At 53.5% G+C, this 26,565-nt stretch overlaps 1 protein-coding gene across 2 annotated transcripts; it reads left to right on the top strand.

The window, feature by feature from the left end:
* The first annotated feature begins 11,736 nt into the window (after positions 1-11,736).
* EXTL1 (exostosin like glycosyltransferase 1) lies at positions 11,737-24,838 on the top strand. Of its 2 annotated transcripts, none has more exons than XM_004425760.3 (11): positions 11,737-13,358; positions 18,495-18,585; positions 18,889-18,996; positions 19,867-19,986; positions 20,555-20,687; positions 20,887-20,993; positions 21,801-21,890; positions 22,626-22,712; positions 23,110-23,270; positions 24,280-24,451; positions 24,611-24,838. In XM_004425760.3, exons 1-11 carry the CDS (start codon positions 12,586-12,588, stop codon positions 24,791-24,793), a joined length of 2,025 nt encoding a protein of 674 aa, XP_004425817.2. In that variant the 5' UTR covers positions 11,737-12,585; the 3' UTR covers positions 24,794-24,838. The 2 variants fall into 2 exon arrangements, with proteins under 2 accessions (XP_004425817.2, XP_087302653.1); XM_087446527.1 differs by having other exon boundaries at positions 24,280-24,486; positions 24,634-24,838.
* The last annotated feature ends 1,727 nt before the right edge of the window (positions 24,839-26,565 follow it).

Here is a 26,565-nt window from a genome sequence, read left to right as displayed (position 1 = left end):
CCAGTTTTGGATTTCCTGTTCTCCCCGCTACCTGCTGAAGTTGGTGGACAACACTTTTTTTAATCAAAGTATAATATGTATACAATAAAGTATGTAACGTACACTAATGTTAAGTAAACAGATTAACCTTCTTTTTTTTTTTTTTTAATATTTGGTGTAACCATCAACTGGTTCAAAATGTAGAATACTTCTTACACCCAAAAAGGTTGCCTTGTGTCTCTTCTCAGTTTATAACCACTCATCCCAATCCCTCAGAGGGAACCACTATTTTTCTTTCTATCATCATCAACCAGTTTTGGAGGAGTAACATTTTGTAAATTTTGACAATGATATTTTATGCTCAATGATCCATCAATGGATGATTCCTGTATCAATGCTGTTCCAGTCAAAGACCACCAGAAACACACCTGTAATTGAAGAATTTGGATACTCGTTGCAGTGAGAGAGAATGCACACGATGGGGAAATTTGGGGGCATCTCAGACAGAGGGTGTCAGAAGGAACTTATAGAATTTGGGCTTTTGTTAGATGATTTCAGGGAGGGCTTACGGAGGCAGGGCTTTGCTCTGTAGATGCTGTAAGAAGTCGGGGTAATTCTGTGACTGGGGATCTTAATAAATTTTATCCAGAAGGAGGGAAGACCAGACAAAAGTTAAAGGTGTCATTAGTAAGAAGCAATAGTCAGTATTAGCCAGGATAGGGGGATGCGTGGTCCTTTTTGTGGTTTGGACCATGTTCATGTTTTGTCTGTGTTCAGACATGATTATGGAGTGGTCCTGTTTGTGTCTTGATCCATCATAGTCACAGAGTGGCCTTGTCTGATGTTGATGTTCTGTGAAATTATGTTCAGCCGGAAACACCAAGGCCCAGCTGTGAGTGCCAGGCCAGCTCCTGGAGGTCAGGGCCTGCTTTTCTTTTTCTTACATACCAATATGTGTTGATGTCTCTTCTGGGCTAGGTGCTGGGTGTATGGAAATGCCTTGTCTTCGTGTCCTTGGGGACCTCATGGTTGGTGGGAAAAGTAGACAAGAAAACAAATATATACCATTGAAAAGCACTATAGTTAAGGGTCTGGGCTCTGGAGACAGGCTACAGACTTTAAACCCCAGATCTACTACTTCCTAATTGTGAGACCTTGGGCAACGACTGTTCCCCAAGCCTCGGTTTCCTCATCTGTAAATGGGAATAACAATAGTATCTACATTACAGAGTTGATACAAGGATTAAAGGAGCTAACCCGTGGATCACTGGTTACTTAAACTGCTTGGATTTGATAGCGGGCAGAGGTGTTTTGATAGGATCCAGGTATTTTGGGGCTTGAAGCTTATACAATTTGGAGGGACCTTCTTTAAGAAAAAGAATTTTAAAATAACTTACTTTTTCAGGTTTCGCAAAACAAATGACTGCGTAAACACAGTCCCAGGGCCTCAGAAGGGACTCTGAAGTTTAGACTTCATTAGCTTCTCTCTCTATAACTCTGACTCTGGGAAGGAGCAAAATTATGTGATGGCTTTATTCTTTTCAAATCACTGGTCTTCAAACAAGCTCTCCCCAAATACCCTTGCCCTTTAGTGGAAACCTGCTAGAATACTCTTAGCTCTTTCTTGTATCACAGCCTGGAAGTTAGTAGGCAATGGGCTAGTGATGGAGGAATTGACTTGGGTCCTGATTTGAATATAGCTGCACCTATTGTTTTCAGCATTGGGACCCAGCAGGAGTCTGGATGAATCCTCTTTTAACATCCTGTTAACAGGCAGAATATCTGCTTAATAAAGGTCAGGAACAGGAACTGTCCTTCTCTTATTGTTACCATAATAATTCTTCCCTTCAAAAAATATTTATTGAGCACCTAGTGTGTCCCAGGCACTGTGCTCAGTGCTGGAGCTCAAGCAGTGAATAGAGAGATTAATTCCCTGTCCACATGGTGCTTTCGTTCTAGTCAGGGGAGACAGATGATAAGCAAACATATAACCGAGAAGATTCCATACTATGTTAAATGCTCTGGAGGAAATAGACAGGATGCTTTGGCGGAGAATAAAAGGAGTGAGCTTCTCTCAATAGGATGGTCAGGGAAGTCTTCTCTGAGGAGCTGGCATGAGCCCAACCATACCCACCATTTCTTGATTATCTACTATGTGTCAGACATGTCGTTAGGCACTTGCAAATTCTTCATTTAGTCCTCCTGGAAAGTATGTCATAGTCTTTTTATTTTTCAGACAAGCAAGCAGTCTTCGAGATGTAATAGTAGATGGCGTTGCTACCTGCCTCACATCGCCAATCCCTTCTACGAGCTCCCTTGCCAGTGTGATGGTTTCCAGCAAGCTGAGAGCCCCTCCACTCAAGGTCTTGCTTCTTTCTGCTTCCTTGCCCAAGGGCTTTCTTAGGCATCTATGAACCAGGAAGGAGGGGGAGGGTCTTACCCACCCCAAGGGCAACCTTCTTCCATCAAGAGACTTGATGCCTCCCCATCCTCAGATAGGTTGATTTTGAAGTGCATTTCATACCGTCTCTCAAAGAGTCCCCAGGGGAACTAAACCCAGTTGCTCAAGGCAGGAACTCGCACATTAATGCTTTCCCCATGCCCTCACTTCTGCTTCTTGAAATCACCTCCCAAGCAGACTGCCAGCCCCCAAGTCCCAGAGTCTGCTTTTGGGTGAACTCAAGCTAAGGCAGAAGGTTAAATGACTTGCTCAAGGCCACCAAACCAAGTAACAGAACTGGAATTTGCGTCCAGGTCCACACGGATCACAGTCCACAGTCCTAACTGCCACGCCACAGGACAAGGAGCCCGCAGATGGAGCCCAAGCCCTTTAGCCCCGCTCTAGGCCCTTCCCATCCTGACCCAAGCTGATCTTTCCTGTCTCATCTCCCATCTCCTCATTCTCAGCCACCCCTTGCTCCAGGCATAGCTGGAGCTTGGGAACATAACATTCTCCAATCCTGCCACGCCCTGTCACCCTCCATGCCTTTGCAACTGCTGTCTCCTCTGCCGAAACATGTGTTGAATCCATCATGGTCCATCCAACGTCCACCTTCACTCCATCGCTGCCACCCTCCACCTGATGAACTCTGGCGGCCAGCGGCCAGCACTGGTGAGAATCGTGTTTGTGCCAAGTTCTTCGCATACTCCATCTTGTTCGGTTGGCACAATAATTCCAAGTTGTCAGTAGTGCCATTCCCAGTTTGCACGTCAGGAAACAGGTTCACAGAGCCCAGGTGACTTACCTGAGGTCTTATAGTTAATGACTGGCAAAGCCAGGATGGAAATGCAGATCTCCCTGTTCTGCTACCATACCTTGATGCCTGGCTGGAGAGAAAGGGGAGGAACTGGGGTCTCTGAGGCTGCTCCAACATTCCCCCTCTGTCAGGCCTACAGTTGACAGCTGGGGAGATATCCCCCAAGGCAGTTGCCGGAGCCCCAGCTGAGATGAGGAGGGACCATGGAGCCCAGAAGAAGGAGGCCAGTCTGAGGGGGCTTCCTGCAAAGGGAGGGACCGGGCAGCCTGCCCACCCCTACCTGGAGGGGAAAACTGGTGAGGGCATTACCTTTCCTACTTTCTGGCTCCTTCCATGCCTTCAGGAGTTTACTTGGCCTTAGCTACATCCTGCTTCCCAGAATCTCCCATCAAAAATGATTCTTGGAGGCTAGGCCAGTTCAGGGACACCCAGAGGCTGAGGAAGGCCTGAGTTCCTGGCCCCCAGCCTTGTTATCATCAAGCTCATCAAATGCCTGGTAAAGGCTTGCCAGCCTGCAGGACATGAGCTGGCCTGGTGGGTACCAAGTTCTCAGCATTTGGGAAAATGCAGGTGGGGAGGGGATGGAACCCTTACCAACGATACCGTGTCAGTCCCTGCTTAAAATCCTTCTAGGACTGCTTTCGGCCTCCATGACAAAGGGTGCAGTCCTTACCAGAAGCCCAGAAGCCCTTCAAGATCTGGATCAACTTCCTTCAGCCAGTCAGATTCACTCCTCCTTCTCATGCAAAGTGACCAGCTGGTCCCTAGACATGCATGTACCCAGCCACCTCCGTGCATTTGTTGGTGCTGTGTTCATTTGCTTGTGGGGCATCTTTCCCATCTGCTTCCTGGCCAGTTTTTAAGCCCAGCAGAGATGTCACTTTCTCTGGGAAGTCCTTCCTGGCTGAATCCCCCTGTGCTCTTTGGTGCTTCCCTAACTCTCACTGACATCCCTGTGACAGCACACATAACAATGCAGTGAAGGGACCTGTGTGCAGATCTGCCTCCCCACACAGCCATGGGCTCCTTGAGGGCAAGGTTGCCATCTTATTTGTCTCTGTGAGCCTAGTACAGCGCGTGGCACAGTGGATGTTGGTAAAAAGAATGAGTGAATGGGCAAGAGGCACCCAGAGCAGGGGTTGCAAACACGAATGCCTTCAGGGTCCAAGCAAGTCAGGTAAATTGGTGTAAGACAATAGGGAGCAGGAGGGACTGTGGCAAACCGGACAGTGAGTGACTTGCCTAAAGGAGTTCAAATTCAATTAAAGAAAATGGGTGGGTGAAATTCAGCCTCTGTCAAGAGCAATAATAATAAAAATAGCTGATAGTTATTATGAACTTACTCTGCACCAGGAAATAAGGCGCAGTGGTTCAGAGTGTGGACTCTGGAAATGGGCTGCTGGGTTTGAGTCCCAGCTCCCCCGCCTGTTAGCTGTAAGACTTTGGTCATGTCACTTTACCTCTCTGAGCCTCAGTTTCCTCACTTGCAAAATGGAAATAATAATAACCTACCTTATAGGGTTGTTGGGAGGATTCTAAGAGTGAATACATGGGTAGTGAATAAAATGGTGCCCGGCAAATGGAAAACAACCAAGAAGTGCTAGCTATTATTATTCCTTGAAGGTGGGTGTTCAGAGAACGCCTGGGAAGGCGACATGTAAACTGAGCCTGGGATGTCGATAAGGAGCCACCCATACTGAGCTCTGGGAGAATGTTCTAGGCAGAGGGAACAGCCAGAGGACAAGTCCTAAGGTAGAAATGGCTTTGCTGGGTCTAAGGAGTAGAAAGGAGTCAGTGGGGCTGGAGTACTGTGAGCCAGGGAGGGGGCAGGAGACGAGGTCATGGAGGGCAGGCAGGACCAGACCACGGAGGGCCTTCTAAGGCACGGAAAGAAGCCTGGATTTTATTCTTTGTGATAGAAGCCACTGAGGGCGTTTGTTTTAAAATATAGGTTTTATTATTATTTAGGTATGGCAAGGCCAGCAGATCAGGAGATGTTTGCCATTGAAAAGACAGTTGTTATACTCACAGATCCAAGAGGAGGGGGCACGCCACGTCACAGGGGCCACATGGAGAAGCACCAGGGTCGAGAGGGTCCCAGTGAAATGGGACTGAGCCCCCTGCATCTCCTTCTTGGAGCCCACCTCTGGGCCTGCTTCCCCTAGGCCTGAACCCTGCCCCCAGCACCACTCCCCACCCCCTCCGCTAGGCATCTCCTCAAAGAGCCAACACAAAGCTGTGTTTACTCTGCCAAGCGGCATCCCTGGGGAGGGAGGAGAGGAGAAATAAATCTTCCTGCCTTGGCTTTGGAAAGCAGGCTGTTAATTACCTGAGGTTTGAAGCAGCCTGCCTGCTAGGTAAACATTTGCCAAACTGGCTCCACTGATTAACCCCTTGGCACCCAGGGCTGAGGTGGAGGTGTCTGGGTGTGGGCTGCTCTGGGAGGGGTTAGGAACTTGGGGGAGGCTGGGCATGGCTTCTGGAGCCTTCAGAGAGGGTCTAAGTCAGGGCAAACACTCAGGAGGATGGAACAGAATGACTTCAAGACCAGGCATTCTTGGCCTGTCCTGTCCTGCTGTTCCCCAGACCCCTTTCCCAGGAATACAGGCCCCAAAGGAGCAGCCAGGGCTGAAAGCTCAGCGTGCAGTTTCAGGCAGGGACGGTGTCCTGTGTGCGAGGGGCTGGCCCAGCGATGACTGCTCACCTCAGTCCTCCTCTGGCTTTCTCCAGGTAACAGAAACCCACCCTACAGGAAGCAGAGACCCACCTCCCAGGGGAGGGGAACCCAGACCTGGGGACATGTCTAGGTGTGGCTGGTTGGAATGCAGCCTTGGGCTGACTGTAATTATTCACATGTGTGCACACCTGTCCAGCTTACCAAGCACCTTCCCTGTGTCATCTCACTCAAGGAGCCCTGCAGTAAACCTGTGAAGCAGGAATCAGCCCCCTGCGATGCAGTGGTTCAAATCTACGCTGTTTCTCACTAGCTGTGTAGCCTTGGGGCAATCACTTCACCTCTCTGAACCTCACTAACCTCACCTGTACAATGTGGAGGATAGCCGCCAGCCCTCGCAGTTTTGCTGTGAGGCTTAAATGAAGTCATGGATCTGAAGAGCTCAACAGTGCCTGTCACATGGTCACACATGTCTCAGCCCCTCCCTCAAATTCCCCATTTTACAGAAGAGGAAAATGAGGTTCAGTGAGCTATCAGATCACAATGTTCTAAATGTTAAAAAAAATTATCGGGGCTGGCCCCGGGGCTTAGCGGTTAAGTGCGCACGCTCTGCTGCTGGCGGCCCGGGTTCGGATCCCAGGCGCGCACCGACGCACCGCTTCTCCGGCCATGCTGAGGCCGCATCCCACATACAGCAACTAGAAGGATGTGCAACTATGACATACAACTATATACTGGGGCTTTGGGGGAAAATAAATAAATAAATAAAAATTTAAAAAAAAATAATAATTCATTAAAAAAATTATCATACAAATGCATAGTGAGCGTGTGTCAAAGGTGTATTTCACTCATCCATGAGGAAACTCTCAGGATGACAAAGCTGGTTCAGAGGACTCATTGATGATCGTCAATGAAGCACAGAGAATGCTGGAATAAGATTGCTGGTCAGATTCCAAACTGCAGATGCCCTACAGTGCACAAGCTATAACCTTTGGGGTGATCTCTAATGGTCAGAAATGATTTGTATCACTGTCATACACAAATCATTTGTATCTTATCTGTTTTCTACAAACTAGCACCTTAGTTCTCAGACACAAAATGTCTGGGCCCAAACACATGGGGAGTCAAATGACCCCTGGGGGCTTGTTAGATGATGCTCAGTGGAGCGAAGAAGGTCACACAGTCTCCTCATTGTCTCACTTCCAAGTTTTGTATTTCCTTAACCAAGTCAAGTGTTGATAAGATGCGAAAAAGAAGGGTTGACCTACCAACTTGTGTCAGAATTACTTCTAAGTAAGAATTCCAGATCTTTTTGCTCTGGAAAGCCTTATCCTGCTACTATGTTAGGCTGCTGATGAGAAATGGAAGGCCCAGAAAAAAGGATGTGACTTGTCCAAGGTCACGCGGCAGTGCTGGGGGGACGAGAAGAGGCCAGACCTGCTCTCCCCAACTCCCATCTCCGGGTCCCCTGGGCTGCTCCCCTGGCACTCCCCCAGGTGGGGTCTAGGTGTGGGTTATCCATTATGGGCAGGAACTGCTCTGCATCCTGGTGGAGCCAAGCGGGTCAAACTCACTTTAGCTGCAGCTGGATTCATGTCCTGGGGTCCCTTGGGGATTCACCACTGGTTGGGGTTATCTGTGCTCAACCAAGTGAGAGCTGAGACCCCAGAGGCTGCCACAGCCTCCAGCCCCCTGCACTTGTTAGTTCTGCGTGAGACACCCAGGCAGCTCAGAGCTGGGGAACAAACAGCAGCAGACAAGAAGCAGCAGATGGGTTTCCACGGTGATCGTCTCCTGGAGCTCCGAGCATCTTCCTTCCTCCTGAACGGAGATGGAGGTGCAGCAGGCAAAACATGGGTGCCGGAGGGAGAAACCAAGTCCTGGTCCTGATCTACCCCAGACGGACCGCTCGGTGCCCCTGGGCAAGTCATCTCACCGCCCCCTGGGTTTGAGGAGGGACAGAGTCTACCTTTTGTTAGGTGCCTGCTCTGTGCCAGGCATGGTGGGCTGAATGTTGTACGTTCATTATCTCATTTAATTTTCTTCCCAGGAAGCCTTTGAGAAAGGAGCTATTATCAGCATTTTACAGATGAGGAAAAAGAGGCACACAGAGGTGGGGCAACTTGCCCAGGAACACACAGCTTGTTAAGAGCACCTGAGCTGTGCTCTCAACCACAGCACTATATAGTGCTCCAGGCCCCTTCTTCTTGGAAGACTAGATATATTCCTTCTGGAGATTTCAGGCCCAACCTAGAGAAGGAAGGGTGGGAGGAAGACAGAATCAGGGTGCAAAGAGGGAACACTTCAGATCAAATGCAGTGATCTTAGTTCCATTTTCTGCCTGGGCACCTTGGCCAATATGACACCTGGCACCTCAGGCAGGAAGCAACCCCATGCTCAGGCAGCCTCCAGACAGCGTGATACCACCAGGGCCATGAAACAAACACTGCAGTGCTCAGAGCTCCAGGATGCCACCCAGAGCACCTCCTCATCCTCAAATCCACATGAAGGCCTGCGTCATCCCTGCCCTGCAGAAACCCGTCTACTGCCTCCTCTCAGAAGCCTCCCCACACTGAACCAGAGCTCAGGCCCTCCCCTCCTCCTCCCCTCCTCCCCCTCACTGCTGTCCTCTCCTTCCTGCCCTGTCCCACTTTCCTCTCCCCAAAGTGTTGCCTTCTATCCCACTGATCAGAGCCCAGGTATAGGACAGGAACTCCTGGGGGCTTTGATGAGCCCTGAAGAGACCGATGGAGGCCCCAAAGCCCTTGGCAGAGCCCAGAGCTGTATTTTTAGGGTGAGCCCAGCTCAGTCCTGCCTGCCAGGATGCCCTGCCTTCTCCTCCTCTATCCAAGCCCCACGGCAACCGTGTGACTCGCAGTCCAGACAAGCCCAGGCCCCAGCTGCCCTGAGAGCCTCGCCTGCAGGGATGAAGGTAGGAGAGGGCTTGTGTATGTACACAAGTGTGGGCATGGGCATGAGCCAGCCAGAGTGCCCAGGGCTGGGGGTGGGGGAGCTGGGGCAGGATCAGGTGTCCCCCTCAAGCCCCTCACCAGCTGGCCTTGGCCTCCTAGTGCTCCCAACTTTGTCCATCCATCCGTCCATTCACTCATTCGACAAGCATTTGTTGGACATTTATTATACTAGTGCTGTGGGTGGGAAGGATGAATGAGCCATGATTCCTAGCCTCCAAGTCGGCTCCCCCCTCAGTCTTCCCCATCTTGGATGATGGCAACTCCATCCCACCTGTGGCTCAGGCCAAACCTCACATCCAGTCTATCAGCACGTCTGTCGTTGTGCCCTGGCTCAGAATATATTCAGAATTCAACTACTTCTCACCCCCTTCACTCCTGCCACCCCAATCCAAGCCATCATCATGGCTCACCTGACCCCAAAGGGCTCCCTGCTTCTGTCTCTGCCCCAACGTCAGCCTATCCCCTGCAGTCCAAGGGTGCTGTGAAAACAAGGTCAGATCATGCCTGGCACGTGGCAGGCACTGCTTCCCCACCTGGAATGAACTTCCCCTAGAAAAACACCCCACTCATTCCCTGACCTCAAATGTCAGCTCTCAGTGCAGCCTGCCCTGATCCTCCGGTTTCACATTGCAGCCCCTCCCCTTCTCCGCAGCATTTATTGCCAAATAACATACGAGATCTTTTATTTATTTGGTTTGTTTATTGCTGATTTCCCCTCCCTGGAATGTAAGCTCTGGGAAGACAAGATTTTGTCCGCCTGTCCACTGCCCTTGGAACCTGCCTGGCCCCCAGTAAGGGCTCATTAAATAGTTGTGGAATGAGCAAATGCATGACTTGTGGGGTGACAGACCCCTAAAAAAAGCTGTCCCTGCCTCCACTCCTGCCATTTTCTGTCTGTTCCCACGGAGCAAGCCACAGTGATTTTTCTAAAAAACATATTGTTGTCCTTCAGGTCTCAGGGGAGGTGCCACTGCCTCAGATGCCTTCTCTGGCCCCCTGGGGTAGGCAGTCCCCCTCCCCTCATTCTGTCATTGCCTGATTAATGGTCTCTCTCCGGGACAGTGAACTCAGTGAGGCCGTGTCTGTCTCCCTCAGGAGGTAGAATGGTGCAGCGGTTAAAGGAATGGACTGCTGGGGTCCAAATCCTGGCTAAGGTGTGGGAATTTAGGCAAGTTACTTAAGCTCCCTTGGCCTCTCTTTCCCCATCTATAAAATGGGGATAATAATAATATCTTCCTCAAAGTCCCCAGAGGAGAGGATTAAATGAGCAAATACACTAGCACTTAGAGCTGAGCGTGGCACACGCAAGTGTAATACAAACGCCAGCTGTTAGTGCTATTCAGTGTTTATCCCCATGCCTAGCACAAAACCTGGTCCACATTTAGTACTCTACAAGTGCTTGTTGGATGAATGAATGAATGAGTACAGGGATAGAGGGATGAAGAAATGGCATGAGACCCTAGAAGAGGGCCCTAACCCAGCCTGAGGAGAGTCAGGGAAACTTCCTGTAGGGAGGGAGCCTTCGGTTGATTCCTGCAGGATGAGGAAGGGTTAGCAGAGGAAGGTGAACGGCAGGAGCAGCGAACAGCATGTGCAAAGTCCTCCCTTCGCAGGGGAGAACCTGATGCGTGCAGGGAGAGACCGACCCTGTCGTGTGAAGAGGCCAGATTCCCCCTTTGTTGGCCATTTTGAGGACATTATTGAGTGCATGAACTGTGCCCCACCCCTGGACTGGCTGCCCACCGAGGGCATAACATTCCCATGGTTGCCCCCTCATCAGAGTAGCGGCCCCCTGAGATCAGGGGAAGGCCAGCAAAGAAAGGAGGCTGCCACTTGTTGAAGACCCCCATGAGATGGGCCTGGATTTAACCTGGCAACCATCTCATGATGGATATCATTATCCCCAGTCTAGCGATGAGGGGACAGAGGCCCAACATCATCCAGCTAGTAAGGGGTAGAAGGAGCATCCATTCCAGGTCTGCCTGGTTCCCTGTGGCCTCCCTCATTAGATTGGGTCTCCTGGCAGCCACGTCTGCGTCTCCCCCATCACTTCAGCGCTTCCTAAATGGGCAACGTCACCCATTCCCACTCCCCTCACAGAGCACAGACCAAGGCACTGAGCAAGGGAAACCCTCAAAGGGGTGTGGACTGATGAAAAATCAAGTTCAACCTCAGGAAGAACTTCCCATATGGGCTGGAATAAGCATCAAGATCTTCCCTACAGAACTCCAGGCAATGGCAGACCTATGCACCTGAGTGAAAGATGCCAGGAGGGGTCCTGAAAAGGCTGGAGCTGGATGAGATGGCGGGTAAGGGGTGCTGAAGGAGGAGGGACCAATCCTGGGAATAGTGGGGAACAATTTACCCGATACCCTGCCTCCCCCCGCCTCAGCCGCTAAACACCTCACTTACCTCATCTGTTGATCTGCAGACTCCCCACACTCAGACCCAGCTGGGGTGACCAGTGTGAAACTCTATGGCTTAGGGTCAGGAGCTCAGGGTCCAAATCCCCACACTGCCACTTCTTAGCTGAGTCGCCTTAGAAAGATACCACTCCCTCTAAGACCTTCACTTTTCTCATCTGTAGAAAACAACAGTGATAAACCTCGGCCTTGGAAGGTTGATGTGATCATTCAGAGACAGAGGCTATGAGAGCTCAAGGCAAACGGTGAGCTGTGGACCCTGCTGGTTATTATTATTAGCAATTGAGGAATCTGGGTTGGAAGGGGTTAAGTGGAGACCCTGCCTCCCAGCCAGGAGCAAATCACGGCTGGCAGGGGAGGAGCCAGGCCGCCACTAGGAAAGAGATCTAGATTGGTCAGACTGCTGCCCCGAGGGGGACCGGGAGAAGAAACCAGCAGGGCTTGGGGCCCATGGGACAGAGGTTTGGCCCAGGGTCCCTGGCCTCTGTACCGTAATAGCTCCAATCAGACGGTGCAGGACCAGTTGCTAGTTGGGGGAGGAGGGACAGAGCTGCCTGAGCTGGGGACAGCGACAGAGTGGGAGAGGACCAGGACCCACAGCCCTCCTGGTCCCTAAGGCAGGGGCACTGGCTGCACCCAGGCCTTGACCTCAGCTGACCCTGATAGCTCACTTGGGGCGCAGGGTCTAATTTTAGCTCCAGCCGCAGGGCCCGCAGCCCAGGAGTGCCCGCCTCTGGGCACAGGGACGGCCAGGGCTGTTCAGGGGCTGCTCAGGCAGGGGGAGGATTGGGGAGGCCATCCCTGGTTCCATCCAGCCTTGCACTCTGGCCAAGCCGCCTCCTGTGGGAGCCCTGACGGGTCCCCCATGGCCTGGCAGACGGGCCTCCTCTCCGCTGAGGCCAAGGTCAGGGGGTGCAGCCAGGAGGGCAGAAGGACACAGCCTTGCAGTCTGGACAGGGGTTGCAACAGCCTGAGCAGTATCCAGGAGCAGGGGGCCCTGCTGGGAGGGCAAAGGCTGGCTTGGTTGTCCAAAGGCCGAGGAAGCAGAGTCCTGACAGCAGGAAGGCAAAGCTAGAAAGCTGGGTCCTACCTGGCCTCCTGGTGCCTGGCCGGCCGGTGACTTACTGTTGACCCTACGCCGACAGCCTGCTCTCCCTGAGCCTCATTCTTCCCATCTGTACAATGAGGGCGCTGAACTAGAAGGGTGATTCCAGCTCCAGCGGCCCACCCTCAGGCCCCTGCTCCTCCTGCTTCCCCCAGCCCTGGCTGTGGGTGGCCACATGCAGTCATGGAGAAGAAAGTCCCTCTGGCTGGCACTGTCGGCCTCTTGGCTCCTCATCCTCCTGGGATTCTTCCCCCTTCTCCGCCTGGCAGTGCCCTCCAGGCCTTGGGCAGGGACCCCCCAAGGCTGGCCCCACTGGCTGGATGCAGAGTTCCTGCAGAGTTTCTCCCAGCCTAGGGAGCTCCTGGAAGATGTCCCTCAACCTCCTCAAGCCCCCCGTGGTGGCAGCTGCGACTGGGGAGCTTGCTTTGACACCTCGAAGTGCAAGGGTGGCGGCCTCAAGGTATTCGTGTACCCGGCAGCTGGACTGATCTCGGAGACTCGCCGCAGGATCCTGGCTTCCATTGAGGGCTCCCGCTACCACACATCCAGCCCTGCCGAGGCCTGCCTCCTCCTCCTCCTCAGCCCCGACACCCCAGCTGGAGAGTGCAGCCCGGTGCCCCCGCACTGGAATGGGGGCAGGAACCATCTGGTCCTCAGTCTCCACCCAGCCCCCTGCCCCAGGACCTTCCAGCTGGGACAGGCGATGGTGGCCAAGGCCAGCCCCACAGTGGACACCTTCCGGCACGGCTTTGACGTGGCCCTCCCGCTTCTCCCTGAAGCCCACCCACTGCGAGGTGGGCCGCCTGGCCAGCTGCAGCAGCACAGCCCCCAACCCAGGGTGGCCCAGCTAGCCCTGGCAGAGGAGAGGGGTGGGTGGCACACGGCAGGCACCAACTTCTCTGTCTGCCCCTGGGATGGGCGCTGTGAGCAGAACCATGGACCCAAGCTGTAAGTGGACTTTTCCCCTTGGGGGCTGGATGGGAGGGGTCTGTGATGGGAGCAAGCCCAGAGGCCCAGTGGAGGGCAGGATTGAGATGGGAGAACCAGCTAGTCCTGGTAAATTTAGGCCTCAGCTGCAGCAGGAGGGAGTCAGGTTAGACAGCAGAGAACACTAGCACCAAGATGGTGATTTGCCGCAACGGGTGTCCAAGGTAAGTTTTGCAGTTCTCCCTTGGGGATTTTTAAAAACATAAAACATGTCTCACTCCTACTTACTCTTTTTCTCTTGTTCCAATCCCTCCTTCCCTAATATTTTATTTAATATATACTTCTATAGTGCTTACTCTGTGCTAAGTACTTTTATAAATAATGATTATAATAAAATATACTAATTGCTATCATTTAAGTGTTTGTGTACCAGATGCTGAAGCTCAGAGAGGTTAAGTAACTTGTCTGAGGCCACCCAGCCAGAAACAGCACAGCCAGTATTTTAATCCAGAATTGCCTGTCTTGGTAGCCTTCAGAATTAGAATTCTGCGTTTTAAGCAAGAGTTTATGATCAACCCCGTCAAATGCCTCAGAGCCATGGAGATTAGTAACTGGTCACAGATGGAAGCTGCTCCTATGTCTAATTTTGGGGATTAATTTTCAAGGAAACAGCCTTTGGTTACAGCAAATATGAATTAGATCAGACGTACAGAAGAACTTCCTGCCAGTGAGAGTGCATGAATACATATAAGGGGCATGGGGGCCTATGGGACGTGGAGAGCTCATTCAGAAACTTCTCTCCACCTGGGCTAGTTGCAGTGACACAACTCAGGTGATAAAGTAGTTAACCTCTAAGCACCCTAATCCCTCTGCACCCCGAGGAGGCCAGCAGGATCCAAAGGCTGGCTGGGAAAGCAAGAAAGAAAGCCTTTTGAGGTTGTCCAGGGCCCCTGCAGCAGAGAGTTCCCTCCCTATCTCCAGAGGCAGACCTGAGTCGGAACCTGTCGTTCTAGAATCCTTCCCTGCTCCCTCCCTCTGCTAGAACAACACAGGCCATTCTGAGCTCCACTTCCCTCCCAGGAATTCTTCATGTGGCCAAGCTCCATTTTTGCCTCTGCTTGGGGCTTCTGGGGCTTCTCTCAGCCAAAGGGCTCTTGTGAGAATGGAATCCCTCTGCCTCCTGAAGGCACATGGCCTCCAGGGAGCCTCAAAGCCAGGGGCAAGAACAGAATTGCCCCCGTCTGCCCTCACGGCCCTTCTGCCAGGACCCACCCTAGTGGGCATCCTCGGCAGTAACCAGTAAAGTCGGGGATCGCCCCAGGCACCTGAAGCTCAGAGCTCAGACAGAGCTCACCTTTCGTGACAAGGCTGTCTGCCCCACCCCACTTTTCCGAGCAGGCACTTAGTTCTTCCTGCTTACAAGAAGTTCTTCCTTCAGCTGACTTCAGTTACTCCTAAATGCAACTGGTTACTGGTCAATCTAAAAGCTGTTTCAGCCTGAATTTCTTTGAGAAACTGAAAGTTAGGGAACTGCACACAGTAGGCAGGTGCTCACTAAATGTTTACTGATTGATCCAAAATTGGCCAGAACTGGCCAAGGTTTTTTTGTTTGTTTGTTTTTTGTTTTTTTTTTTTGTGAGGAAGATCAGCTCTGAGCTAACATCCATGCTAATCCTCCTCTTTTTGCTGAGGAAGACCGGCTCTGAGCTAACATCTATTGCCAATGCTCCTCCTTTTTTTTTTCCCCAAAGCCCCAGTAGATAGTCGTATGTCATAGTTGCACATCCTTCTAGTTGCTGTATGTGGGACGCGGCCTCAGCATGGCTGGAGAAGCAGTGTGTCGGTGCACACCCAGGATCTGAACCTGGGCTGCCAGTAGTGGAGTGTGTGCACTTAACCGCTAAGCCATGGGGCCAGCCCTGGCCAAGGTTTTCTAATCAGCGTGGGCCACCCTCTGAGAGCCTCTTTGATAAGTCTGTTTCCAAGGTGTGAGGCCTAGCAGCCTCTAACTGTCCTCTGAACTTCAAGAAGTTCTGTCTTTGGCCTCAGCCCACCTGCAAGCAAAAGGGCTTGTCATCTCTAGGGTAGCTTGAGCCTCAGTTACCCTGAAGTGCCAGACAGCGGCCTGAGCCAGCCAGACAGTATAGGGACAGAGTGAGAGAGGAAAGCCTACAGCCACAGGGCCAGCCCCTTGAAGGTGGCCTGAATAAACAAGTGCTGGCTAGAGAAAGAGGCGATTCAGAATCCCGGCCACTGTCCCACATTCACTCTGCTGGTGGGAGGGGGAAGAGGAGGGAGCCAACATTTGGGGACAGCTTGCCCTGGGCCACGTGCTGTGGCAGCCCCTCTCCATAAGTCATGGCTACCCTCTCAAGCACACTTCAAGGGAGGCATTATTATCCCCATTTCAGAGAACAGGAAACTGAGGCTCAGAGAGGGGGAGGGGTGTCAAGGGCCCTTGGTGACAAGCTCCTTGATTCACCATGGCCTCCCTCACGTTTCTGATCGGCAGCAGCGGACTTGGAATTAAACCCTGCACTTCTGGCTCCAAAGCCCGTGTTTTTCCACCTTTGTTGAACAGTCTCCTGCTGCTCTGGAATAAGCCTCCACCCATTTAAATTGTTATTTATTTATTTTTATGAATAGGGAATTCATTCACATGGTACAAAATTCCAAAGGCACAAAAGCGTATACAGTAAAAACGCCCTCCCTCCCGTCTCTGGCCACCCAGTTTTCCTTCCTGGAGCCAAAATACTGTTTCTAGTTTCTCTTTTCTGAGGTACTGTGTGGGTACAAACATGTATATATGCTCTTCCCTGTTTTTTGGGTTTTTTTTGTTTTTTTACATAAATTCACTGCATGTTTTAAAGGCCCCTGGCCCGTCTCCAAGGGGCACAGAAGGCACAGTGTCCAGGACCCATATTTTTAGGGGTCCATGAAAATATTTTTGTTTCTTTGAAAATCAGAAGAAAAACAACTTTTAAGGAGAAGAAAATGTTTTAATATCTAATATTAATACATTCATTTTTATACCAACACAGTTATCGCATATAATTTTTTTATGGCAGAGGGGGCGCAGAGACCAAAGTGCCTAGGGCAGATGGAAGTCACAATGTAGCCCTGACTGTGGCCAGGCCCCAGTTGAGCCCTGGGGCCATGAGTGGAGCCACATTAACTCCAGCCTTGGGCACTGAGGCCCCCTGGCAAACACCTTAGTTACCTTAGTTACTTCTACTGATGGGGAACTCACCACCTCCCAATGCCACTCACTGGCTACTCCCAGCCAGCTCCATTACTAGAATTTGTGCTGAAACTAACCTTTCAGACATTTGACCCATTGGTCCTGGGTCTATCCTTTATTGCACACTGAGCATTCATTAAGCACCCATTAAGCGTCCATTCTCTGCCAGATGCTCTGCTAAGCCCTGGGGATACGGAGAGGAGGGAGGCACAGCCCCTGCCCTCAAGTAGCTCCGTCTCGTAGCAGAGACAGACAAGTCACTGGTTATGACCCACATAGTTAAGCAGAGAGAGGCTGTGCAAGCTGCCTGCCTGGCTCCTCTACTTCAGAGCTGTGTGACTTCTTTAGGCCTCAGTTTCCTCATCTATAAAATGGGATACTAAGAGCGCATGTCTCGTAGGGTTGCTGTGAGAATGAAGTGAGTTAATGCATATAAAGCACTTAGAACAGTGCCTGGAAGGAAGCACGTGCTCAATAGAGGTTAGCTTGGCTCTTTACTACTACAGTGCATACACTGGCTGTGGGAGCAGAGAGGAGGGAGCCTTCTCTGGAGAGATCAAAGAGGGCTTCCCAGAGGAGGTGATGTTTGAGCTCAAACAGTAAGACTGAGTAGGAGGAATTGCAAGGCAGGGAGGGGGGCTCCAGGCTGAGGAAGATGGATATGCAAAGACACAGAGGAGGTGGAGGTTAATGACGACTGAGGGGTGGTTTATTCAGCACGCTCTTTGCTCTGGGTTCTCTGAAGCCTTAAACTTAGGGGCTTCCCATCTCTTAGGGCTTTTTTGGGGGAGGGGGAGAGGGCTGTAGCTTGCCAGTGCTGTGGCTTTTAATGAGGTGGAGTGTGTCCTGTTGTTTAACTTGTGGCTTCTTACAGGAGACACCTGGTGGACACTTGAGCATTGGAGAAAGAAGGCAGGGATCCTCTGGGAGACCCCGAAGCAGCAGCTCTAGGGTAGTTCAAATAACCCAGCTCTACCCCAACCCTTTCTGAGACCCTGAGCCAGTCCTTGGGTCTTTTTGAGACTAATCTCAACCCCCTCCTCATCTGTTCAATGGGGGTTGGTCCAGAGGCTAAGTACTCCAGAAGCAAGACTGCTTCTTGAAGGTTCAGACTCAGAACCAGATAGGTTGTAGCTGAGGAGGGTCCTGGGACCCTCTGGGTCCTATTCATCAGTCCCACTCTGAGCAGGCCTGTGAGCCCGGAGTCCTGCCCCCATGGGCGCTGCTTCCCTGGTGGGCAGTCCCAGCGAGGTGGCTGTGGCTCCTGCCCCTCCCTCCACGGGCACACATAGCCTGAGTATGGCCCTCTGGCTGGGGGGAGGAGGTGGGAGGAACAGAGAAGGCCTGTCCTCTGGGCAAGGGGGCCTCGGGCAGCAGCTTCCTGTGTGGTTCCAGGCTGGGGGCCCAGCCCACCTCATGACAGAGGAGCCTTTCATGGGCCTGGGCTCTGGGGATGGGAGGAGGGCAGGGCATGGAGGCCATGCAGGTGAGGGCTGCCCGAGAGTCTGCGTGAGGCAGAGCCATGGGAAGGCAAACATGTGCAAGACCAAGTCAGAGAAGGCCTTGGAAACAGCAGGTCCTGCCACCTCCCATTTTGCAAGTGAGGAAACCGAGGTCCAGAGAAGGGAAGGGAGGTGTGTAAGCCACCAAAGGCGGAGGCAGAGCTGGAACCCAGGCTCCTGCCTCCTGGCCCAACCCTGGGTGAGGCTTGTGTTTGTGTTAGTGTGTGAGTGAGTGGTGTGTGAGTACATGAGTGTTTGTTAACTTATAAGAACACCCACCGATGGTGGGTTTGCACATTGTGAATTTGGGAGTGTTGGTGTGGGGGGCTGGGGGGCCATCAAGGGAGCCAGGTGGGGAGAGGGGCAGCTGTCTCAGGCCTCATATATGCAGGACCTCCTCCTGTGCCTTCTTAGGACCCACCCTGGGGCAACGCTACCCAATGCCACCTTCTGCCTCATCCCTGGCCGCCATCCTGATGCCTTGCACTTCCTCCAAGCCCTGCAGGTACAACCCCAACTTGGGCACCCCCTGTCCCTGTCCCTCCACAGTCCTGAGCTGGCAGGGTACTCTGGGCCCTGGCCAGTGGGCAGGGGCAGTGAGCTGCTCCCTCCTTTACTCTGAGACTCAGGTGTGCCTGAGGCCACATTCATTGCACCTTCTGCAGAACAACCGTCCCCCTAAAAAACCCACTTTCCTCTCCTCTTTGCTGCTTGCCCCCAAGAGCAGCAGCTGCTGACTTGGAACTGGGAGGGGGGTGAGTATGTGCAGGGTGGGACTGGGTTCCCCACTGACCCCCCTACCCCCCAGGCTGGCTGCATCCCTGTGCTTCTCAGCCCTCACTGGGAGCTGCCCTTCTCTGAGGTCATCGATTGGACCAAGGCAGCCATTATAGCTGACGAGAGGCTCCCACTTCAGGTAGCTCAGGGCCCTGCCCATGGGGTGGGACTGAACCCAGGACATGGGAGGACCCCGGGATCCCGGCCACCAGGCTGGCCTCAGTCCTCATTCCTATCCCCCATCTGTGTATACTGATGATTTTGCCCCCAGCCCCAAGCCTCTGGAGCTCCTATAGGATCAGACGGAGGCAGAGACTCCAGGGGGTTCTGAGAGCAAGTCCCGAGCCTCTCCCAGCCTCAGTTTCCCCATCTGTACAATGGGATAAGTTAGACCTGATGATCTCCATGGACCCAGTCCTAGTGGTCCATCACTGCTTAAATATCCAATTTAAGGGAAGGCCACAAAAAATCCAAAATCTGAGTGCGCTCTTGGAGCTTGGGGTGGGAAAGCAAAATGCACAGTGACTTTTCCATCTGATGAAACTCATTTTGCCTGCTCTGAAAAACATATGTGTGAGCCTTGAATCCCCTGAGAAGCGAGAGTGGTGTGGGGAGTTCATAACAATAGCTACCATATGCCTAAAGCCTCTACACTGTGCTAAGCAATTAATATGTATCATCTAATTTAATTCTCACAACCACCCTCTGAGGCAGGTACTATTATTATCCCCACTTTACAGATGAGGAAACAGACTCAAAGAGGTTAAGTACCTTGTCCATAGTCACACGGTTACTAAGTGGCATTTATACTCAGCTCTGTGTGACCCTTGAACTCTAGATTGCTAAATTAGTTGGGACTTGGCCAATGGTGGCTGCTGCTAAGCCACCTGGAGAACTGTGGGAGAGGGTTTCTGGTTCCCAGACCTCCAACCTAGGCTGTCCCCACCCCAGGGTCAGTCGGGGCCTGATACGGCCCCATGCCCTCTCCTTTTCTCCCTCTCTGCCCCAGGTCTTGGCTGCCCTCCAGGAGATGCCCCTCACACGGGTCCTCGCCCTGCGCCAGCAGACCCAGTTTCTATGGGATGCCTACTTCTCCTCAGTGGAGAAGGTCATCCACACCACTCTGGAGGTGAGGGGGACTCACCTGATGGGGGCCCTGGCGCTTGGCTCCTGCCTCATCCCCACCCCTCTCCACTTACCTCCTCTGCCCCCGTGTTTGGGCTTCCCCCTTGAAGATGCTCCTGGGTTGAATCTGAGACTTGGCTCTGAGCTCTTGGAGAAGTTCCTTCTCCAATATTGACCTCGGTTTCCCCATCTGTAGAGGGACAGCTGTGGCAAATAGATTTCAAAGCATGTCCCAATTCTAGTGGATGGGCAGTGGCTGCCTGGGGCACTATGTTGGGAGGGATTCTGGGTCTGGAAAGAATGTCATGACCTGTTAGTGATGTTGCCATGAGTGAGGAAGGAAAAGGAGGCAGCAGGTTGCCACCATCTGCCACCTCTGGACACCATCACCGAGTGCCCCCTCCTCTGGACTTCTGCATCTGAATCCTTCTGTCCCCAATGATCTGGTGATGCAGCTGCTGCCCTCCTCAGAGCCTGAAGGGGGGGGGGGCTACACCACGTCCTGACAGCCTCAGAGCCTGCCCACGGCCACACTGGCCACTCCCTCTGCACAGCCCTCTCTCATTTCATAGATTATTCAGGACCGGATCTTGGGAGTATCTGCTCACCCCTCGCTACAGTGGAACAGTCCCCCAGGGGCACTCTTGGCCCTGCCTACTTTTTCCACAAGCCTCTCGGATTTCCCCTTCTACCACATACAACAGGGTATGCCCTGGGGATGGGACAACCTGAATTCTCCTAGTCAACTCCCCCCAAGTCTGCCGCAGCCTCAACCAGAGAGCCCCACCTAGCCCCTCCCCAAATCCCCAACATCTCTCCTGGCTCCCAAGTCCCCAACTCAGGTCAGAACCTCCAGGGGGTTCTGTCCCCTCCCACCCTAATAGTCTGTGTCTCATTCCCCTAGGCTCTCGCCCTGTGGGCAGGTTCAGCGCCCTGATCTGGGTGGGGGCCCCAGGCAAGCCCCCACTGAAGCTCATCCAGGCGGTGGCAGGCTCCCAGCACTGTGCCCAGGTCTGCCCCCTTGCCAGCTGGGGTCCCGAGATCCAGGGTGGGGGCAAGGGACAGAGTAGGGCCTTCCAAGACATCTAGGCCCCAAGGATAACCACACATTTTGGGGGAAGGCACGGGAAGGATTTTCAAGTGTCATTGCTGACTTCTTCTATAAGCCCCAAGGTTCTTGTTCCTTTCCTCCACCTCCATCCCTCCCTCCCTCTTGAGGAGGCTGGAGAAGTAAATATACAGGCATTCATTCATTTATTAATCCAGCAGTCATTTTTCTGAGCGCCAGGCCCTGGACTAGATGCTGAGGATGCAGAGAAAAAGCAGGAAAGGATTCTGCCCCAGACCCGGATTCAGTTAGCATTTCCTAGCATGCAGACTGTTAAATCTCACTTCCAGAGAAGCCAGATAGACGCTTGAGAATAAGAGCAAGCAGTTAGATCAGCCAGGGCACAGATAGAGCAGCTCCCGAGACGGGCATTTGAGCTGGGCTGGGACTGATAAAGGAGCAGGAGGAAGAGAATGAGAACCTTTGAGAGAAGATGGGGCACGGAGTCAGGGCCCAGGCTTGGGGCTACCACAACTGGCTCTCTTGCTTTCTAATGCCACAGGTAGCTACCTTCATGTCACAGGAATTCCTGCCTTCCAGAAGCCCAGAGGCAAAAACAAGGCAGCAATGAAAGGAGCTCAACTTCAACTAAACTCTCCTCCCAAAATCACATAGACAGCATCTCCCATACCTCTTCCACCTTGAGAAAGATCACTCCTGGGACCCCCTTTTCTGCCCCAGCCTTCAGGAACACACCCCTTTCCTCCTAGATCTTGGTTCTCTGGAGCAGCGAGAAGCCGCCCCCACCCAGGTGGCCGGAGACAACAGTGCCCTTGACAGTCAGTGAGGGGCACAGGAAGGTGAGGGATGGGGACCGGGTGTGTGGGGGGCTGCTCGGCCCCTGAATGCTGGGAACTGGGGAGGGCACACACAGGGTGCTTTAGGTGAGCCTGAGCCAAAGCTGGACTTCAAGTTGGGCCTGAAGAAATCAGACAGTGGGTTCCGGCTGCAGGCCTAACAGAGATGCTTCTCTTTCATCCCTGGCTTTGGTGAATTGTGCTTCCAGAGAACTGGGGTTTTCTGTGATGCTAGAAGGGAGAGGGAGTAGGTTGGATGTCTCGGATGAGGGATGGAAGAGAAAGCTGGGATCTAGAGGAAATATGGACAAACGGCAGCAAACTGGGCCAGAGGAGGGTGGCTTCTGGGAACCTGGGATGGTGTGAGCCATCTGCTTGCTGTATGGTTCTGGGCAAGTCCCTTCATCTCTCTGGACCTGTTTCTTTCAAACGAAGGATGTTTGACAACCCCTGCCAGGGTTGAGGTGAGCATCTCATGTGACAACAGAGGAATCCTGAGGTGTCAAAACTGGAAGGGCCTCTAGACACCAACTGCCCCATTCCAAAGGAGCAAGTGAAGTCCAGAGAGGTCAAATGAGTCCCTCAGGTCCAAGTTCTGGGCAGCCTTGCTGTTTTCTCCGCCCGTCCTTCTACACCATGGCTGCAAGGGCTCCTGCTTAACAGATACTTAGATATTCACTGTGGGAGCCTGGGGAGGGTTCCCACAGCTGAGCTGCCCTCACCTCCCTCCCATTGCAGGTCAGTGACCGCTTCTTCCCGTACAGTGCCATCAGCAGCGACGCCATCCTCAGCCTTGATGCCCACAGCAGTCTTTCCACAAGTGAGGTGAGGACGGGGCCTGGGAGGAGCCCAGTATGGATAGGGACAGAGCTGAGGGCCCTGGCAGCCCCTTAAACTCCCACAGCTGGGAGGACCAGAGGCCAAGAGGTCCAGCCTCCTGCTTTTGAAAACATTCCAGCGAGCCAATCAGCCTCTTCCTTAGAAATCTAATAGGAGCTTTCCACAGACTCTTTTGAAAACATTATTTTCAGCTCCCAACTGAAAAAGCATTGTTTCTAGCTCCCAGTTAGCAAAGTCCCCCTGAGAATCCCCTGGAAATTTTCATGCTCCCATCTCTTCTCCCCTGAGTCCCCTTGGCCAGGCTGGCCTTGTCTCCATATCTCTGGATGTTCCTGGCTGGTTGGGAAGTCCTTCCTCACAGCTCACTTAAATATCTCCCCAGGTGGACTTTGCTTTTGTGGTGTGGCAGAGCTTCCCGGAGCGGATGGTGGGCTTTCTGACGTGGAGCCACTTCTGGGATGAGGCCCGAGGTGGCTGGGGCTACACTGCTGAGAGGGCCAACGAATTCTCCATGGTTCTCACCTCGGCTGCCTTCTACCATAGGTACAGATGATGGCCCTGGCACTGGGATCAGAGGGCCAGAGTCCCCCTCTTTGACCCAGGAGCAGGGTGGCATGGGAGTGAACACAGCAATCAGCCTAGAGCCCAGAGATCCAGGGTCAAGACCCAGATGTGCCACTTCCCAGTTGTGTGATGGACAAGTCTCTTCATCTCTCTTGAGGTTCAGTTTCCTCTTCTGTAAAATGTATTCACCTCACACGGCTGGTGTGATAATCAAATGAGAAAACCAAAAGAAGTCCTTGGCACACAGATGGTCAATAAATGGTAGCTGGTGTTAAGTAGAGCCATGCAGAGGGTATGGACAGGGTCTGGGTTTGGTGGGGCAGGGAGTGACAAGAGAATGGAACTGATGCTTTATAAATGTGTGTGTGATGGACTGGGGACTGTTCCAGGCCTTCTAGAAGCTGCCTGATGCGCCCTGGTTTTGGGACAGGGATTGAATTCTGGAGGGCCTCTTTAGAGGAGTTCCTTAAACATGTTTAAACCAAATGTGTGTAACCTGGAACCTCTTGTAGATTTACCTAGGAGCTCTGCAGGAAATTCTCAGTAGAGTGAAGAATGCCCCTAATGTCTGCAGGGTGGGCTGTGAGAAGCAAGGCTCACGTGGAGCAGCAGCAGCCTGGTGAACCCACAGCCTTCCTGAAACTGGTCTTGGGACTGCCATGTTTGATGGCCTTGGAACCAGCTGATCCTCCCCTCAATGTGGCTCTGTCTGAGTTCAGACCTCAGAGCCCAGGGGTGGGGGCCCCAAGGAGCTGTGAGAGAGGGGCAGGGAGTACACCATTGGCTGCAGATAAGCCACCGAGCATGGAACAGTGGAGGGCAGTTTGTACTTGGAGCGGGAGCTCTCTGGGGTGGCCAGGGCTCAGAGAGGGGGGCAGGGCTTTCGAAAGCTTAGGGATTGGGCTGAAAGGGAGAGGGAAGAGAAGGGGGCCTGGGGTGGGGGGGTGAACTCGGCTGCAGCCTCTCCCTGTCCTCTTCCCTCTCCCAGGTATTACCACACACTCTTCACTCACTCCCTGCCCAAGGCTCTGAGGACCCTGGCAGATGAAGCACCCACCTGTGTGGACGTCCTGATGAACTTCCTAGTAGCGACTGTCACCAAGCTGCCCCCTATCAAGGTGCCATATAGGAAGCAGAACCAGGAGGCCAGACCTCCACTGGTGAGGATCCAGGGAGACAGATCGGCCCTGGGAGGGCACTGCGTGGGGAAGGGAGGGAGGATTCCCTCTCACCGTCTACTCCAATCCTTTTTGCCGCGGGGACAGAGGAGTGTCGGAAGGACAGAGAACCCTCCAACGCCTTTCTCCTCTCTCTCTCAGGCGCCTGAGGGCCGGGGGCCCAGGCTGGAGCCGCAGCCCCCAGTCCGCGACTGCATCAACCAGCTGGCGGCAGGGTTCGGCCGCATGCCCTTGGTGTCCTCTCGCCTCCGTCTGGACCCAGTGCTCTTCAAGGACTCGGTGTCCGTGCTGCGCAAGAAGTATCGCAGCCTGGAGAAGCCCTAGGAGGGACCAGCTGAGACCCCAGCCCTGCTCCCAGGGGACTCTGCACCTGCCGGGGGGGGGGTGCGGGGGGAGGAGGAAGGGAGGCTCAGCCCCCTCCCTTGGGACTGGCCAATCAAGGCGCCAGCTAGCCAACACATCTCTATTGGCCAATCACAGCCCTAGCGCCCCGAGGGGGCGGGGCCTCACCCCACTCTCCAGTCCCGCAGCTAGCCGCCATTCGTTCCCAGGTCCACGGCGCCAGTTCTAATGCTGTGCGGTGCCAGCGCTGACCCCTTGCCTGAAATGCCTTTCTCGGCTTCTTTGCCGAGCTGACTTCTACTTGTCTTTCAGATCCTCGCCTCCTCCACGGACTTGCCCGACCCCCATCCCCGCCCCGGATGGGTTTGGTCTTCTCTGCGCTTTCACGGCCCAGTGTTTCCTGCAGTCCCGACACAGTTCACGCTGCCTTGCAAGGTACACCGTCAGGCGCCAGGACTGGCCTGGGAGCCCCGGGAGGGCAGGGTCGTGTCCTCTTATCTCTGGCCTGGCAGGTGCGCCACAAATATTTGACGAACAGATCGGTGGAAGAGACATCAACTGCATGCTTGGCCCTGTGCCTATGGTGGCGGGAGTGTGGACACGGTGTGCGGAGTGAGAGACAAGACTCTGTCCCCCACCTCCTTGGGTTCCTAGTCCGGTGGGAAGGCAGCTACCCTCAGACGCCTGGGTTGCCAGGCGCAATCCTCGCGCCCCAGCGATGGAGCAAAAAGGCGCCGAGAAGCCAGTTTCGGGGCTTCCTTCCCACCCCGGCGGAACAGGATAGGGAGGGCAAAGAGGGGATGGGAATTCAGGTGGTCCGCCCCTGCCTGGCCTGGGACCCTCGGTTCAGGCACGACCGTCGCTCTGCATTACCTGCCTGGATCACTAGAGGTCAGCGCCGCACCGTGCTCTCTCCTCCCCGAAAGGCATTGAAGTTTTAAACACCCGTCGGGTCGGAGAGCGGGCCTGTGGACGTGGAGGGTTGGTGGTGTGCAGCCCGAGGTCTGAAAACTGGAGGGAGGGATCTGAAAGAATAGCCCCACGCCTCTGGCCCACACACCGAGGCCTAAGAAGGGGCCATTTCTAGGTGGGCTGGGTGGCAGCAGGGCCTGTCCCGAGCGCCCTGGCGGGGAGAGTGGAGTGGGTGAAGGGACACTGGGTTCTCCCGGGTTCGTCCACCTGGAACTGGAATTATCGCTTCCGAAATAAAGCGCGTGTCCTTGCTCCCTCACGCTCAGGCTATAAATACCCCTACAGCAGCTGCGCGGGACGGGGACTCTGGGATGGGGGGGTGACTCTAGAGGGGTGGGGGTGGTGGGTCCAGCCCATGTCCAAGGTGTCCGGTGTTTTCCTGCTTTGATGGCCTCGCAGCTTTGGAAACTCCCGTGACTAGCTCTCTGGCAGGAACAAGCCGTCCCCCAAGGCCTCACCAAGGCCTCCCACCCCCATCCTCCAGCTTGACCTCCAGCCCCGGGATGACTCAGGTCCTCCCTGGAGCCAATCATAGCTGGGGATACAGAGGGCTCTCCCTTGGGTGGCATGGGGCTGCTAGATTCTTGAGGTGGAGTGGGGACTGGGAGTTACAGGGTAGGGGAGGCAGTCTGGCCCAGAGTCAAGAACAGCTGAGGGTGAGTGAGGAAGCACACAGCTGCAGCCCAGGCAGCCTTCCCAGGGTGGGGAGGACGCCAAGTGCCAGGCCCAGCCAGGGAAAAGAGGCACCTTTCCCCTCCCCACTCACAGCTGCAGCACCCAGA

The sequence above is a fragment of the Ceratotherium simum genome, chromosome 22, assembly GCF_057802395.1.
Source record: "Ceratotherium simum simum isolate JZ-2026a chromosome 22, ASM5780239v1, whole genome shotgun sequence".
Lineage (NCBI taxonomy): Eukaryota > Metazoa > Chordata > Mammalia > Perissodactyla > Rhinocerotidae > Ceratotherium > Ceratotherium simum.
The sequence above is the reverse complement of the archived record's forward strand: the minus strand, read 5'-3'. Positions and strand labels throughout refer to the sequence as shown.

Excerpts from the sequence above, each read along its gene's own strand:
- EXTL1 (XM_087446527.1), top strand. The coding sequence starts at position 12,586 with ATGCAGTCATGGAGAAGAAAGTCCCTCTGGCTGGCACTGTCGGCCTCT. Across the intron at positions 18,997-19,866 it reads ACGAGAGGCTCCCACTTCAG|GTCTTGGCTGCCCTCCAGGA; the intron begins GTAGCTCAGGGC and ends TCTCTGCCCCAG. Across the intron at positions 20,688-20,886 it reads CTTCTACCACATACAACAGG|GCTCTCGCCCTGTGGGCAGG; the intron begins GTATGCCCTGGG and ends TCATTCCCCTAG.